The 17,765-nt window shown below is 40.1% G+C and overlaps 1 protein-coding gene across 4 annotated transcripts in view; it reads left to right on the top strand.

Moving 5' to 3' along the window:
- LOC149177914 (uncharacterized) overlaps positions 1–17,765 on the top strand; it is a 338,468-nt gene that overhangs the window by 210,687 nt on the left and 110,016 nt on the right. For 3 of the 4 annotated variants that reach the window (XR_016258149.1, XM_089420233.1, XM_089420235.1), the window contains exon 8: positions 1,625–1,768. The exons of the other annotated variant lie outside the window; for it this stretch is intronic. Coding sequence is in view for 2 of the 3 variants with exons in the window: in XM_089420233.1 (XP_089276359.1) it covers positions 1,625–1,768 (144 nt within the window). In the remaining variant the exon portion in view is untranslated. The remainder of the gene's footprint in view (positions 1–1,624; positions 1,769–17,765) is intronic. 4 annotated transcript variants of the gene reach the window in all.

Below are 17,765 nucleotides of genomic sequence, written 5' to 3'. Positions count from 1 at the left end.
TTATTTCTTGGTAAGTAGGGTTAGGGTTTGGTGTAAATCTGCAATTTATAACAATTTTGAATCTATATGTTATTGTCACATTGGTAGAAATGCATTTAATAAATTTAAAAAGGGAAATCTAGCATTAATTGCATGGTTTGCCCCTAAAATTAGGGTTGACGTCTTGATATTTATTGTTGTTACATGCATCTTCAACAATTAAAACCCTAAACTTGACGTATACCTTGCTCACCTCTTTGATAGCCTATAGTCCTTGGTTGAACTTGACCTTGACAAGCTATTTCTTTGCTGTTATATTCTATTGCATGCTGTAAAACTGCATATCATAAAAAGCCTAGCTTGTAACACCTTTTTCTTTAGTTTATTGGGGTTGGTAGAAAGTCTACTTGAACATTTGTAACTCTTATCTTGACCTCCAAGGCTTTGCTGATATCTTTTGCCATTATCTTTAAGCCTTTATCACCCTTGAGCCTTCATTTATTGAAGATCTTTCTAAGTGATCTAATTTACAAGTCCCTTAGAGAATCATTTGTCTTGGAAACCTTCAGTCATTTATCCTCTAAACCTTGCTAGGGAAGCCTTCCATGTGGGGATTACATTCAACCACTAAACAACAGAAGAAAGGCCACTGAGGTTACAGTGGTGGCTGATCTCATTGTTGCAACTTGCCATAAGACCTAGGTTCCCTAGTGAGGCTTTGTACTAGGCCTGTTAGATATTGTGGTAATATAAACTAAACCCCACAGAAACCAATTGGTCTATACTTCGTGTAACTGTCATATATGCAGAATTCAGATGTATGGTTATCTTAAGTCCTTCCTTTGCCAAAACTGCCAAGACAAAGTTATAAGAAGTTTTCATCATTTTGTTTGCAGAAATAAAAATTGGATCTCCTTGGCTATTTCGAACCTCCAATTTCTGCATTCCCAAGATTACCTTTTGCAGGAAGCTCCCCCAAAATTAAGTTTATAGAAAGGGGGAGTTTGAGGAGTCCAACCAGCTTGGGACCCTGAAATATTGATTGAAGATTAATGCTTAGCAATTAAGTTTCCAAAATAAATTCCACATCCTTGGAGGTTACCTTCATTTTCTAAGAGAGTTTGATGTCTATTTCCACTTTGCATTTTTCTTTAATTATCTCTTCTATATTTCTCGGTATCTTCTTTTGCAATTGGATATTCAAAGTAAAATTTTGAAAAATTCTTTGATTCCTTTTTAATCATTACTTTCAATGGATGAAGCTAGGAATAATTTCTCATATTTGAGGCTAAGTACACATCATATATGAAGTTGTTAAATTCTTAGTGGCAAGCCCTTTGATTAATGCAAAATTGGTATTCTTCTTTGTGTATAGTTTGTAAAGTATGGTGGATTGCAATCTATAGCTGTTTTTGGTTTTATGTAGGTGTTTGTAAATGATATTTTGTCGTATGCGATAGAAGTCTTTCTTTATGCTATTTTAGCATTTTGCAAACTTTGTGAGCATATAGTAATAAATTGAGGATCAACTTTTACTTGCTTTAAGTTTAATATGATTCATATATTTGAGTGACATATCGTTAGGGGAGAATTAACTATTATATTTGATCTAAAGAATTTATGGTAGGTTTTGTTATTGATGTAGGTGAATCGTTACTTGGAAAATTATGAAAGTGCTCTCAATGGATTCCATGCTGCTAGCTTAAAAGATCCTAGTCTTAATGCTGATTTGGAGGTTCAAAAGCTGGTCAAAGTGTTAATTAAGCTTGAAGATTCAATCATCAATAAGGTGGCACAAAATTTTCTTAAAGATTATTAATAAGGAAAAAGTTTAAAGTTTAAACCTCTTCCAATGTCTATTTCTTTTTCAATATTGTGCATTGATAGGCATATTTATTTATTAATATTTGTGAAGTATGTGTTGTTTTTCTTGGTTAACATTTTAATGTTTTCTTTGTTATGCAACTATTCCACTGGTTTATGCCCGTTTGAATTAGTTATCCATGTAATTGTTTTAGTTTGTTCCATCTTGTTATTTTTGTTTGTTGCAACATAATTAAGGGCAAAATTGATGATTAATAACTATGTGGTAGGGAATGTGCCCTGTTACATTTCTAGGTCCTAAAGCTCACTAAAATGCCAAAATGTGTGTGGTACATGCTAGAAATGACTTGAAGCATTTTGGGTGACTTCTCAAGATTTGGAAACACGGCTCTAAATGCAAGCTTCATCTTGATTGCAATTTTGGTGCTCATTGTAGGCTCCTGAATTGAAAATATGTACAAGAAGAAACCATAAAATATTGATATGTTAGCTACCAAGAATGCAGTTGGGTTATCTTCCTTGGCACTGTCACTGCTCAAACTAGCAGGGGGCCTAGGAGGGGTTCTATACAGTGTGAAAATTTCTAAATTGAACAAGTCAGAAATCCTACGGCAGTAAAGTGATTTGCATTACCTACTCGTGTTCTTTAGTTCACTAGTTATTTTCAGAAATATTCAGAAAATATTAATGCAAATACATTGCATCCTACACCAATATACAGATCAAGTACTAAAAAATAAATGAGACAATCACACAAAGGACACACTTATTTTTGGACTAAACGTCCCTGGAAAAACCCAATGCGGGAAAACTGGTGCAGCAGCGCTGAGGGTTTTCTATTATTAAGTAGTAGTTCTGAATACAAATGTTGGTTGCCCTCCTAGCAAACCAGTAACAGAGAAATACAATGGCGGAAAACTTGAGTTTTATCTCACTTCACCCGATAGATTCGGCTGATCCCACGACAAAACGGGTTGGCCCCGGCTACAACTATGTTGCCCCTTCGTGGTAACTGCATGGGGCTGCGTGGAGCACTTTGAGGCTTTGCATTAGCTCTTCTGTCCACCGTGTTAGCTTTCCTGGAAGTTCCGGCAGTACCTGGCAGTTCCGGCAGTTCCCGATAGTTCCAGCTCTTTGCATGGAAGGCAAATTTCTCCCTCTGCGCTGGCCCTTTTGGCTTTGCGTCAAGGATGCGTGGGCCCAAACTAGCCCAATGTCAGCTCTCCTGGCTACTGTGTTGCCTCCACAAGATTCTCTCCGCCTCTTTGTCAGTATTCCTGAACTATCCCTACCCCTTAGCTGCAAGATCTCCCCAATCAATTTTCCTCTTGAGAACTTCTCCCCTTAGAAAATCGATTTCCTCAATCTCTTTGTGTGTCTTCTCCAACTGACCCCAAACCTCCTTTTATACTTTTCTTGTTGAGAAATTAACGGCTGAGATTAAGTCTCTAATCAACGGCTAAGATTAAATTAGATTTGATTCTCGTCTCTTAGAAGCTTTTCACCCATATTTTCATTAATACCCATTAATATTTTGTTTTTCCTAAGTTTAGACTTACGAACCCCATTAAAAATATCAATTATTTTAATAAAATACAATTTGGGTGAAATTTCACCAAACGATTTCTGGGTCTTGGAGATCTCATGTGTTCTAGCCCCTCCACAAAATTTCGGAGCTAGAGCACGTCCGATGCTACACAAAAATAAACACTTCCTCTTAGCGATGAATGTGCTCTAGCAATACTTCCCAGTGGAAGTATCACATTGATCCATGACATCGGTCCTCTGTGTTGCTGATGCTTGGCCTGCTACCCCTCATCCATTGCGACGCTGCAATCTGTACTACTGCCCATGAGACTACCACTGTCACTGCTACATCTGTATTGCAACTCCCTCACAATGTGTTGCATCATGCTGGCCATAACACTGCCACTGTTAACTTCTGCACTGCAACTCAGTCGCTGAGAAGTAAGCAACTGAAAAGTCACCCAAAAATTGACATGTTGGTCAATTTGGGTGCCCCATGATGCTGAAGCTACCTCTGCTGATAATCTGTGTTGACCCTCTCATGCTACTGCGTTGTTGTTATATCTGCTCTGTGCCTCCAACACTGCTGCAACACTCCACTGCGCTGCTTCAAACTTTGGCACTCTAGCTCTGCCACTATTGCTCCATCATCCCTTGTACCAACTGACTCTCGTCATTCTGCTACTGTCATTAAGGGCTCCTGTAGCCATATGTGATCCAAGAGTTTGGGCACCTCAAGGATCTTGCCCATACTGTAGTCTTCCCGATGATAGTTGAATATCGCCCCACCTCTTCTCTAGAGGTGCATGAACACTCATGGCGCAATCATCATCATCGTCCTTGTCAGCTTGCGCTGGAGCAGCCTTTGAGTCAGACTTCTCTTCTTTTCCCTTGTTTCGAGGGCACTACGTGGCAAAATGACCCATTTCTCCACATCTGAAGCATGTGACTTTGGATATGTCCTTTTTCTTTCTCTTTTGCTGCCCTTACTGTCCTGCTGATGTGAGAGCTCATCCTCCTCTTCCTCCTTGACTTTGATCCCTTTGCTGCTGCTTCTCGTCTTTGTTGACACCTAATCCTCAACGGATGGGTGAAGTGGAACGTGAGCAGTCATCAAGAAGATGAACTGTTCCGTCTCCTTTTTGTATATAAACAATAGTTCTCTAATGAAATAACAATCAGTTTTTCTCTGCCCATTCTGGAGTTACCCTGGCCTGACATGGTATCAGAGCACAGGTCCCAGATTCCTTGTAACTCCTCTGGCCATAATACCTCTGCCTGAACGTTTCCTTGGCGCCTCTGCCTGAACGTTTGCCATAATGCCTCTGTCCTGCGTGTCATTGGGTCTCTGCGCATCGGTTAAGAATCATTGATTGTTCTGCGGCCTGTTCTCGCTCTCCTCCCTCTCCGTCAAAGATTTATCATATTCGGCAGAGCGAAACGCGAGTGTGGGTCCCGATGAGGCACTGCAACTGCTATGGGCTTCGCTGGTTTCCACCACGCCTTTGAACGACGTTTTCCGTGCTGCTCTCTCTACTTGAAGGTCAACGTCTCTACGAAAGGACGTGTTGTTTGGTGCTCGTCAAGAGAATGCTGCTGTCATGTTATATTTTTTGTGTTGCAGTGCGGAGGCTGTATTTCTGAATTTTGAATATGCATTTTCAAGATAGTCATTAATCGAAAGAAGTTTTGTTGCAAGTACTCGACAGTGTAATCCATAGGTCGCATACAGAAGAAGGTGCACTATTTGCTTTTAATGGAGGTTTTTCTTCCAACTATGTCTGTGCGGCACCGTATTTTAAGTTTGCATGGTCAAATTATTTGTGTAGCAGTTTGTGTAAAAGGCGCGCTCGATTTTATATGAATCGAATACCATTTTACACCGGAGGCCCGCATAAGATATTGCTGTGGCTCTATACTTGAAGCGGAAAGGATCCCGAGGGTCTTTTTCATGCATTCGTTGAACACGAAGCTGTTTGAATAGTTTTTGAATGCGCTGTTTTAAGGAGGATATGGTATGGTAACTGAATGGCATCCTGTTTTTCAAGAAAGACTTTAAAATTGGCGCAAATGCCATTTGTTATTTGAAAACAAAAAGGTGTAGCATCAAAATACTTCAGTAGTAAAGCAGTTCATAGAAATGAGATTTCCTCGTTTCGTTCTCTATTTCAAAGTTTTTTTCAGTAGTGCTCTTCATCTATTTCAAGTGAAATTTTTTTAGAGCCTTTGATGTATGAAGGAAAATGGAACACCATTGAATCTGTTCTCAAGTAAAAGACTGTTTTTAAACAGACAATTACATAACTGATGCATTGTTACATACAGAGGTTACATACAGAGGATGGAGTCAAATATGGTTGTTGTGGGAAGATTGTAACATCTGGCACCGTCTGTGGGAAGTCTTTGAGAGTGAACATTGCTGCGTATGGTAACAAAACTGTGTTTAGTAGTTCAAATAGTATTGCGCAGTTTATATATATCATCCAAAGCATTTATATAAGTAGTTTTCAAAGCATTCAAAGTTATATCAGTCAGAGTGTTTATATATCAAAGCATTTGTAGTATTGCATGATATATTTTAATATATTGAAGTGATATATTAATAGAATGAAGTGATATATATTGAAGTGATCCATTGCGCATTTTTCAAAACATAGTAATATTGCAGTGATATAAGAAATGCTGATGCTTCTATCAAACGTTAGAAGAAAATAAAGTGCATAACGCTGTGGCATAAGGATTTTTTTAGCAGAAGTTTTTTTTTTATCAACAAAAGTTTTTTTTTAGCAGAGACATTCTTTTACAGAATGCATTCAATCATTTCTATGGTAGGAATAGTTCTCACTGGCAAGGAGAACTATTCAGAATGGTCTCGGATGGTAAAACACACCCTCATCTACAATGAGTTGTGGAAAGGAGTGTGTGTCGGAGAAGAAGACAAAGACCCTGTGCAGCCTACATCAGATAAAGAACTTGTCATTTGGGAAAACAAGAACAACAAAGCTTATGCATTGATCGCAGCATCTGTAAATGAAGAAGTAAGTCGTCATATTTCATCCTATTCCATTGCCTTTGAAGCTTTACAAAAGCTAAAAGAACTCTATGATTCACATTCTGCACTTGAAGTTGTTCAGCTCATGATTAAACTCTTCACTCTTGAACTGAAAAATAATGATCCTCTTGCTCTTGCATCTGAAATAAAGTCTATAATGCATGATATTAAATCCACTAAGGTTGAGCTGGATATCTCTCTTATTGCCTTTCTCAAAGCGCTCTATCCCACCTACTCCAATTATCTTGAGTCTTTACAAGCAAATGGAAATCTTAAAGACATAACCTTTGAGTCTCTTGTGAAAAAGTTTGCTGAAAGAGAGAAAGCCTTTGGAAATAAAATAGTCCCTGAATCTTCTGAAGAGACTGTTTGCCTTGCTCATAAAAAAAAGCATCCTGCTCAAGATTCTACAAGAGGAAGAGGTGGACGAAGAGGAAGAGGAAGATACTTCAGAGGCAGGGGGGGCAGACATTCTCAAGCAGAAAAGGCAGATTTGCATTGCATTCGCTACAAACGAAATGGATCACATGATTCTTCTACATGCAAGCTACCATGGGACAAAATTGAGCAGAGAAGAAACCAGCAGAAAGGTAAAACTGATGACACAGACAAAGGTAAAGCACCTGAATCCGCTCACTATATTGAGGCACAATGTAACATTGGAGTAAATGAAGATTTGTTTAATGCTTCACTTGCTTCTTCGAAAAATGATTGGTTGCTTGATTCATGAGCAACTTGTTATATGACTCATAGGAAAGATTTTTTTGAAGATTTCACTGACAATGTTGATGGAGCAATATACTTTGCAGATCAGTCAAAAATCAAGCCATCAGGGCTTGGCACAATCAGGCTTAAACTGCCTGGTCTTCCAGACTTTCTTCTGGATCATGTTCTATATCTCCCACAGCTCAAGAGAAACTTGCTGCCCCTGGTCCACATCCGCCAGCAAGGTCACTCCATTCATATGTTTGATGGAAAGCTTGAGGTAAGAAAGGCATCTGACCACTCACTTGTCATGAGGGGTATAGAAGAAGAAAGACTTCTTAAACTGCAAGGAACCTCTGCTCATGCACAACATTTCTCATATATTTCTCATCATGAAGAAGGTACACTTCCGTCAAGTTTATTATGGCATGCTAGATTTTGACATTTAAACTATGATAGTCTCTGCTTGTTGAAGAAAAATGGTGTTGCTGGTTTGCCTACAATTCCTAGAAAACATAAGCAATGTGATGCTTGCATTCTAGGAAAGCATAGCAAACAATCTTTTCATGATTCACATTCAAGAGCACATAGGAAGCTTGAACTCATTCATTCAGATTTATGTGGTCCAATGCCTGTTCCTTCTGCAAATGGAAATAAATATATCATGACATTTATTGATGATTACACCAGAATGTGTTGGGTTTATTTATTGAAGAACAAATCTGATGCTTTTCAAACATTCAAGAATTTTCATAAATGGATTGAAAATGATGCACAATCTCATATTGGGTCTATTCGCACTGATAATGGAAAAGAATATACATCAAATGAATTTGAACACTATCTTCGCCAACATGGGATTAAACATCAAACAACTGTGCCTTATAATCCTCAACAGAATGGTGTAGCTGAAAGAATGAACAAAACAATTTTGAATATGGTACGATCCATGCTTTTCTTAAAAAATGTAAAGATAAAGTTTTGGGCTGACGCTGTTCTATGTGCTGCATATATAAAGAATAGATGTCCATCTAGTGCTATAAGAAACAAGACTCCTTATGAATTGTGGTATGGACATGTTCCTTCGGTAAAACATCTCAGGATCTTTGGTTCCACCTGTTATGCTTTAATACCAAAGGTACATAGAAACAAACTTGGTGCTAGAAGTCGTAAGTGTATCTTCCTGGGGTATTCAAACACATCTAAAGCATACCGTCTCTATGATGAAGTAAATAAAAAGTTTGTTGTATCTAGAGATGTCATTTTTCTTGAATCATCCAAATCTGACAGTGTTGTTGAGCGGCAACTTGATCGCTTGGATAGATTCACAAAACCGAAATCATTTCAAGAGTTTGATAATCCGATTCCACATCTTGAAGGGGGGATTCCTATACTAGATCAACATGTGGAATCTTCTTCTGAAGGAAAATCTCCTCTGCATGACACTCCAACAACGAATGATGCTTTAAGTGATGTAATTGATAGAATTGGGAGACTCAATCTTGATTCAGACCCAACTCAATCAACAGAGCAGCCTGGACCATCTCAGAAAGGTCCCCCAAAGTGGCTGACAAAGACACTTGAAAGTGTTCATCCTGATGAAATTGGAAAAACAGGGACCAGAAATACAAACCGACAAGATGGAGGTGATGTAGATAACTCTAATTCACCTGTTGATATGGATGTTACTTATGATTGTGAATTGAACTTGTCTACAGATTTTGAACCAACTTCCTTCAAAGAAGCTGCTTCTCATGATGAATGGAAAGAAGCGATGCAGAAGGAGTATGATGCCCTCATAAAGAATGGCACTTGGAAGCTGGTTGATTCTCCATTTGGAACCAAACCAATTGGCTGCAAGTGGGTCTACAAGAACAAGTACAAAGTTGATGGCTCACTTGACAAGCACAAAGCTAGGCTTGTGGCAAAAGGTTTTGCACAGAAAGAAGGGGTCGATTATGAGGAAACTTTTGCCCCCACAGCAAAATGGGCCACCATCCGGACACTCTTTGCACTAGCTGCTCAGAATGGTTGGAAAGTCCATCAAATGGATGTAAAAACTGCATTCTTGAATGAAGATCTAAAAGAGAATGTTTTTATGTCCCAGCCTGAAGGATTTGCTGTGAAAGGACATGAACACAAAGTATGCAAACTTGTGAAGTCCTTGTATGGCCTCAAACAAGCACCACGAGCCTGGTATGAAAAACTAACTGAGCATCTTCTGAAACTCAACTTCAAACATTTTGATCTTGATGATGCAACTTTATTTGTCAAGAAAGTTGGCAAAACAGTTGTATATCTTGTGGTATATGTAGATGATCTTTTAATGACAGGGAACAATGAAAGCTATATTGCATCCATAAAGAAAGAATTAGGAAAAAGTTTTGAAATGACTGATTTGGGCTATGTTCATTACTATCTTGGCATTGAAGTAACCCAACATCCAAAATCCATATTTCTTTCTCAAAAGAAATACATTGGAGATTTGTTAAACAGATTTGGCATGACAGAGTGCAATCCTCTTTCTACTCCAATGGAACAAAACTTGAAGCTCACATCTATTGAAGGAAAGGAATTTGAGGATGCAACAAAGTATAGACAGCTTGTAGGAAGTCTCATCTACCTCACTACTACCAGACCAGACATTTCATTTGCTGTTGGAATCCTCTCCAGGTTTATGCAAAAGCCTTGTGAGGGACATTGGTCTGCTGCAAAAAGAGTTCTAAGGTACTTGAAGGGAACTCAAGACCTTGGAATCAAGTATACACAGGTGGATGACTTCAACTTGATTGGATACTCTGATTCAGACTTCGATGGAGACAAAGAAACTGGGGTATCTACTTCAGGATATGCTATGAGTCTTGGATCAGGAGCTGTCTCCTGGAGATCACGCAAACAATCAGTACCAGCAGATTCCACAACAGAAGCAGAATACGTGGCAGCAGCTGAAGCAACGAAAGAAATTGTGTGGCTCAGGAAAATTCTTGAAGATTTGCAGGTAAAACAAATACAATCAACTCCACTCATGATTGATAACACCTCTGCAATAAAGTTGGCCAAGAACCCAAAGTTCCATGATCGTACTAAGCACATCAATACTAAGTATCATCTGATCCGACATCATGTTGAGGCCAAAACAATCCATCTCCGTCATTGTTCCACAAACGAGCAAATTGCAGACATCTTCACCAAAGCGCTTGGAAGAGAAAAGCTTGAAAGATTCAGAATGATGCTTGGACTCACCAACATCCCTTCATATTAAGGGGGGGAATGTTGACACCTAATCCTCAACGGATGGGTGAAGTGGAACGTGAACAGTCATCAAGAAGATGAACTGTTCTGTCTCCTTTTTGTATATAAACAATAGTTCTCTAATGAAATAACAATCAATTTTTCTCTGCCCATTCTGGAGTTACCCTGGCCTGACAGTCTTGGTCAACTGTCTGATCTCTTCTTGTCGAAGAGCTACCCACATCTCCTCCCAACTGGGAAGAGAAGCCCTACCCAAGATGCTTTGGACAAAGGTTTCCCAGTCTTCAATGACTACATTCAGGGCAATCTTGACCATAGATTCAGGATTTGGTGTAGTCCCTATAGAAGTTAGTTGGTCACGAATCCCTTACAACCTAAGAAGGAAGGGATCAATTCTTCTCCTTTCTGCATTTGAAATTGTCTCAGCTGACTCTCAAGCAGCATCTTCCGCTAAACAAAGGTTCCCTCATACAAAGTGGTCAAGGCCTCCCACATTTCCCTTCTTGTGTCTTTCTTAGCAATATGTGGGATCGCATGATCCTTGACCCTTTCCAAGATCATGTATTTTGCTTTTGCCTGAGCCTCCTTGTACTTCTTGAGAGGATCAACATCAACCGGAACAACAACCGTCTTCAAGGCATGATCCTTGATTGGATTTTATCCAAAACTACCAGGATCATGGCCTTCTAGATTACGAAGTTGGATGCTTCATCCAACCTGTCCTGATCCCTCAGTCCATTAACTGCCATCTTTGCTGAAATGAGTGTCGAACTGGTTCTCTTCTCCCTCTTTAGTTGCTGCCCCAACAAAACTTGGATCTGGATTTCTTTGGCACTAAAAATCCTCTAAGGAACAAGCTCCCTTTGAAAATCAATTTCCTTCACGGAAATCCTTCTGCCAACCACTGGAACCACCCCTCTCTGATCTCTCTTTGCTGCTGCTTAGCATTGGATCTAGATTTCTTGGCAAGAAATCTTCTGAGGAATTGATTCCCTCTACTTTGCTTCTGCTCCACTAGGTACTGTTCTGCACCAACAAAATTAGCACCCCACCAGCAACTCTAGATGAAATCTACACTGTACCTCTAGCCATGACAATCAGAAAAACAAGACTCAACCGTCTTTGCGCTGGCCCAGTAATCACCACGTTGCCCTCTACAACAACAACGCCACCCAATCAGGCTGACGCAGGCTCTGCGTGAGCCTCCCTTGGTGACTGCGTTACCCCTCCTCTTCTCTCTCGGCCAGACACTACGCTGTCTCTTTGGACAACTATCTTCAGCGAAGATTTTCCTCTGTCCTTTCGCCGATGGCTTCAGTCCTTCTTGATCTACAATCGCTCTGATACCATCTGAAAATTTCTGAATTGAACAAGTCAGAAATCCTACTACAGTAAACTGATTTGCATTACCTACTTGTGTTCTTTAGTTAACAAGTTATTTAAAGAAATATTCAAAAAATATTAATGCAAATACACTGCAGCCTACACTAATATACAGATCAAGTACTGAAAAATAAATGAGACAATCACACAAAGGACACACTTATTTTTGGACTAAACGTCCACGGAAAAACCCAATGCAGGAAAACTGGTGCAATAGCTCTGAGGGTTTTCTATTATTAAGCAGTGGTTCTGAGTACAAATGCTGTTTGCCCTCCCGACAAACCAGTGACAGAGAAATACAATGGCGGAAAACTTGAGTGAGTTTTATCTCACTTCACTTTGCAGATTCCGGCTGATCCAACAACAAAACTGGTTGCCTCGGCTACAACTGTGCTGCCCCTTCGCAGTAATTGCATGGGCCTGCATGGAGCTCTTTGAGGCTCTGCGTCAGCGCTTCTGCCCACTGCTCAGCTTTCCTGACTGTTCTGATAGTTCCCGACAGTTCTGGCTCTCTATGTGGAAGGCAACTTTCTCCCTCTGTGCTGGCCCTTTTGGCTCTGTGTCAAGGTTGCATGGGCCCAAACTGGCCCAACGTCAGCTCTCCTGGCTACTGCGCTGCCTCCACAAGTTTCTCTCCACCTCTTTGTCAGTATTCCCGAACTATTCTTGGCCCTCAGCTGCAAGATCTCCCCAATTGATTTTTCTCCTGAAAACTTCTCACCTTAGAAAATCGATTCCTCAATCTCTCTATGTCTTCTCCAACTGACCCCAAGCCTCCATTTATAATTTTCCTGTTGAGAAATCAACGACCAAGATTAAGTCTCTAATCAACAGCTAAGATTAAATTAGACTTGATCCTCGTTTCTTAGAAGCTTCTCACCCATATTTTCATTAATACCCATTAATATTTTAATTTTCCTAAGTTTAGACTTAGGAACCCCATTAAAAATATTAATTATCTTAATAAAATACAATCTGGGTTGAATTTCACCAAATGATTTCTAGGTCTTGGAGATCTTATGTGTTCTAGCCCCTCCACAAAATTGCGTAGCTAGAGCACATCCGATCCTACCCAAAAATCAACATAGAATAGCTACTAGGTCAAGGGGCAACAATGGATCGATAACCCACTATTACTGCTCTTTACGGGCTTTCACTAATGGGAGGAGTCCTGGTATGAGAGGAATCACAAGAATGGATGGATTAGTGATAAAATATGAGGTGATTCCTAATGCCTTTTCATAAGAGAGGCTCAAATACACAACTTTCTTGAAAAGCAAGGTGATAGGCTATCTAGGAAGGGCTAAGAAGACACTTGAGCCTAGGTTTGGAGGATATGCCTTGACAAGGGGCTTCCTAGACTTAAGGATCCTTGTGGAGGAATGGATTCTATGTAATCTTTGTGTAATTTGAGCTATAAAGTTGTGGGACCACAAAGAACCCAAGAGGACCCAAACTAGGTCAAGGGTATGGAGTTGATCAACTAAGGAGGGGCTAGACCTAATTAGTGAAGAGAATAGGATCAAAGGATTAATCTTCTTTTGAGATTTGAATGAAATGATCCTAATGAGGACACTAATCCAAATCAACATAGGGAAAGAGATGGTCCTATGGCTAGGGCTTGCTATATCTCAGGATTCCATTGCCAGATTCACCTTAAACTTGGAGGAACTCTTGAGAAAACACCAGTGCAGTAGTGGACCAAAATTCAAGAGTTATGGATGGCTACAAGGAATTTTGATTGATGCCCTAGGTGACCTTCTAGGGTTAGGCCTAGAATTGGGAAGAGGGAAGGAAAGAAAGGTAAATTTGACCACTAAGGGGATGCGAGGATCAATGCCTTGCTTTATGGGCTCAATGGAGTCAAGATACACCTAGATTGAGAATTTTCGTGAGCGAAGGTGCCCTAATTGACCTTCGCTAGCCTTTCCTAGGGTGACAACTAGGTTAATAGGGATTTATACTTCAAATTTGCAAAGGAGATGAAGTTTTGAGGCCTTTCAACCTATGAGGTGCCTCTAGGAACATTTACCCACTCCCTCAAATAACAACACATGCATTAAATCACTTATTCCAGGTTCCCAGAAGAATTTCGCATTACATAACCCATCCAAGAATAATCATAACAATATACATGCATTTGACAAGTAAGATAACAAGAATAGCATTAAAATTTCACTTACATGAGAGAGAGAGAGTATACCTGTTCATCCACTTTGCATAAGAAAGAAGCTCCAAAGACAATAGCGAAAATCCAAACATCATAGTCCATCAAGAAAGCTCCAAAAAGTTCATCCTAGCAACAAGCGTGAAAATATCTCAAGAGATGCGAATCCAATCCAAGTGATGATGAGAGGAATAAATGAGCCTCTCATCAATTTATACAATCCATAAGGGAGTTTGAATAACCTAATTGGCCTAATTGAGCCCCAAATAATAAAGTAATGTGCAACAATAACAGTCCTTGGTGACAAACCCACCAAGATAGCTCAAAATAAAAAGATAAGTCTCTCAAGAGGGCAAAATAATAAGTATGATGAGTCGTTGGGCCGTTGTGAAGGCCTAGTGGAGTCCAAAGTGTGCCAAAGTGAGAGAATAGGCTCCAAACATAATGATCAAGGGGTGTTCCCTTGATATCCAAACAAGTCACATGTGGTGTCCCCAAGTGGGTTTGGGGGCGCGATGACATCCTCATGGGTCTCCTCGTGGATCGATAATGCATATAAACCATTTGCAAGGGCTAGGATGATGACATAAGCCCTCCCTTCGTCTCTCGTGGTGAGACACGTCCTCATCTGGACCTTGGAACATCTGCCAAGTGTATGGTGCAAGTGTGAAGTTGACTGGGCATGGTGATCCAGGTGCATCATCCTCATCCAAAAGGTGGAACACGAGCAATCAATGAATGGTGTTAGGGATCCATGAAGTGCTCTCTGCTATGGTGGAGGCTCGTGGATCTTAATGTTCACCCTACAAGTGCAAATGTGATCCTCTGGAGGGCTTAGACCCCGTATAGGGAGACCAAACCCCAAGTGGAGACCCACCTACAATCCTGTATAAGATCCAATGCGTCCCCTTGCCCTCTAATACAACAAATCATTAGAATAATCAAGTAAAAGAGTTTACAAATCATGGAATCAAATGGGCACTTCATGGTGGCATGCCCTTCCATAGTGGGATTTGGCATGTACAAGTGTCTCCAAGCTCAATAAGGGGGTTAACCAAGGATCCTATTAGGTGGTTTCAGCCTTTAAAGGGGGTGACATGTCCATGGTACATCCATCAAGTGGTAGGTGGCATGTGATACGGTGATGAAATGGAGTGGGAACTAGGAGAAGGCTCCAAGCCACATGCCATGGTACGCGGGTAGCTATAATAGGAGAAACCCACATTTGGGTATATGAATGTAGGATGGAGCAATCGTGGTACATGAGTTACCTCGAACTTTGTTTTTCCACCCTTCTGCATATGCTTTTTGCCTTTTATTGTTTTTTTTTTCATAAATGCTTAGGGCTCTAGGGGATGAGAGCATCATGTGTAGGATGTAGCCGTAGATACCCCCTTTTCCCCTTTAAAGTGGGGTAGTTAATTGCCCACAAGGGGTTGGGACAATCATGGGTTCCTTAAAGTGGAGGGGGCTCATCTAGGGCCCATAGGAACCAACGTGATGGCTATGGATAAGGGGTAGAGCTCACATTTGGTTTTTGCCCACGTGCCAAATTTGTATGCCCTAACCATCTTTTACATTTTGTAGTACATTTCCTATTGAGAGGCCAAATTATGCTTTTTAGTTTCCTTTTAGCTGCATCAACCTCCGGGGTATCGTTCCAGGCCTGACCCAAGGTGTGGGCAAGGGGAGGGGGAAGCTAACCCTTTGTGGACCTAGTGGACAAATGTGGACCCGGGTGGGAAAAGTGATAGCTGAGGTTAAAATGAATGGAGAGGAGTGATGTATATGGTGTCAGGATGTGGGACCATGCAATCAAAATTTTGATTTCCATGCAGTGCCAACCCTAAAGCTAATAGCTAGTAAAGGAGATTCCACAGGACTAGAATGCAAGGCTAAACATCAAATAGGGCAGAGGAGACAAGAGTAGAAACCTAGCCCACTCTTTTTTCCAAATCACCCGCACCAATCCATGCCCAAAAGTGTCCATGAAAAGTAAACAAAATTATTCAACTACATCATTGAAAAGCCATACCTTTGGGGTTGGGAGTGTTGAAGAATCTAGGGCAATTTAATATTGATGACTCTTCACTCTATGATAATTGCTTGTGATGTCTTCTCTTTAGTTAACTTCTTTTATGTTAGTGTGTTCTTCAATCATCAAACGATTATCAAAACTATAAGATCAACAAAATGCAAGTACACAAGATGTAGGCTCCAAGCCAGGGCTAAAACCTCTCCTCTTGAGAGGAAAACCCTTTAATATCTTCTTATAGATGTTTAATTGACGAAGATAATTCACACAGGATTACCTCCAAGACACTTGTCACTATCCCCTGCAATCTTCGGCCTTCAAATCACAGTCTTCTACCTTCGCACTGTATTGCTTAAGATCTCCTCCTACACACTGTCTTGCTTCAAATCTCTCCTTCGCACTGTTATGTCACTGCCTTTTGGAGATTCTCGGTCTCCTTTTCCTTTGCCATTCTAGGCACAGTTCTCGGCTTGCACTATTCTTTTCTTCCTTGGCTTCCACAATACTTCGTTCAATGATTAGTGCAACCCTTATCTGTTATGACACTGTCTTGTGACAACCTTCGTATCTTCGCTGAGATGAAAGTGATAGAATAGACTTAACTCGAGAATATCTTGAGACATATACCCAAACCTTTGTTTACTGTAATGCTTCCTTACTTCGTTGTTTTTATCAGAGAAGTCCAATGCTTGCTTGTCGTTTACGAGGTGAGGTCATTCCATATATATAGTGACTAGCGTTTGCACTTTAGGCTGACATGAGAACCTGGAACTAGGCCAACATTTCCTTGAGGAGATCACTTTCTTCCTTTTATCTGACTGCAAGAGGGATAGTGACAATCTTTTTGGAGAGTAGACTTTGACTTCTCTATAATATTTATGACAAGACAATAAATCCTAAAGACATCAAGAAGAAGTCTTTGACCTATGGTAAACACTTTTTGCTCATGAAACCCATGATGCAAGGAATAATAAATTCATTTTTTTCTTCTTTACATAAAATTATAATTACTAGTCATAATGAAAACCGAACCTAGTTACATTTTCTTCAACACTCCCTCTTAACTAGGGAGGTATTCATTTAAATGGTACATGGCTATTCTCAATACTAAAGAGATCTCATAAGAAGAGTCGGACTAGTAACCCGTTTGTAGAGCATCATTATAACCAACATTGTCACATAGCAAGGCCTTTGACTAACAACTCTATCTCTCTCAATAGATCAAAGCACAATGTTGGCGAGACCACTGATTATAGACACATCATCATTGTCTCTCAAGGTTCATACCAACCTAGGTGTTCACTAAGTATGACCTTCTAGGACTATTCTTATCTTGGGTCCCCAACCCTCAAAGAATATCGATCCTCTTGCCTACTCTTATTTTGGATGCCCGACACGTCCTCAAAGAGTATCAGATGCCAGATGGTTACTCAATCCTCCGTTCTTTCTTCCAAAAATGAAGACAAGAAAGATGTGTCTATCTCTCCCTCTCAATTAGGGAAGATATGTCAACCAATCCAAGCTTGTTTCTAAAACACACAAGCTTCTTATTGGGAAGAGACTTTGTCAGAATATCAACAATTTGATCATCGGTGGGGATATACTCTAGCTTCAGCATGCCATCTTGTACTAGCTTTCGAATGTAGTGATACTTGTTGTTTATGTGCTTCATTTTCTCATGAAATACTAGGTCCTCGGATAGTCTTATATCACTAGTATTATCACAACGTATTATGGTAGGGTCCAATGGCCCTGTAAACAGATCGGATAACATTTTCCTCAACCAGAGCACTTACTTGCTTACTTCACAAGTTGCAACATACTCAACTTCAACACTACTT

This window comes from Pinus tabuliformis, chromosome 4_1 (assembly GCF_031772625.1).
Source record: "Pinus tabuliformis cultivar Carrire ecotype Pingquan chromosome 4_1, CPIR1, whole genome shotgun sequence".
NCBI classification, from domain to species: domain Eukaryota; kingdom Viridiplantae; phylum Streptophyta; class Pinopsida; order Pinales; family Pinaceae; genus Pinus; species Pinus tabuliformis.
Note: the sequence above shows the minus strand (reverse complement) of the source record. Positions and strands in the feature narration are given on the sequence as shown.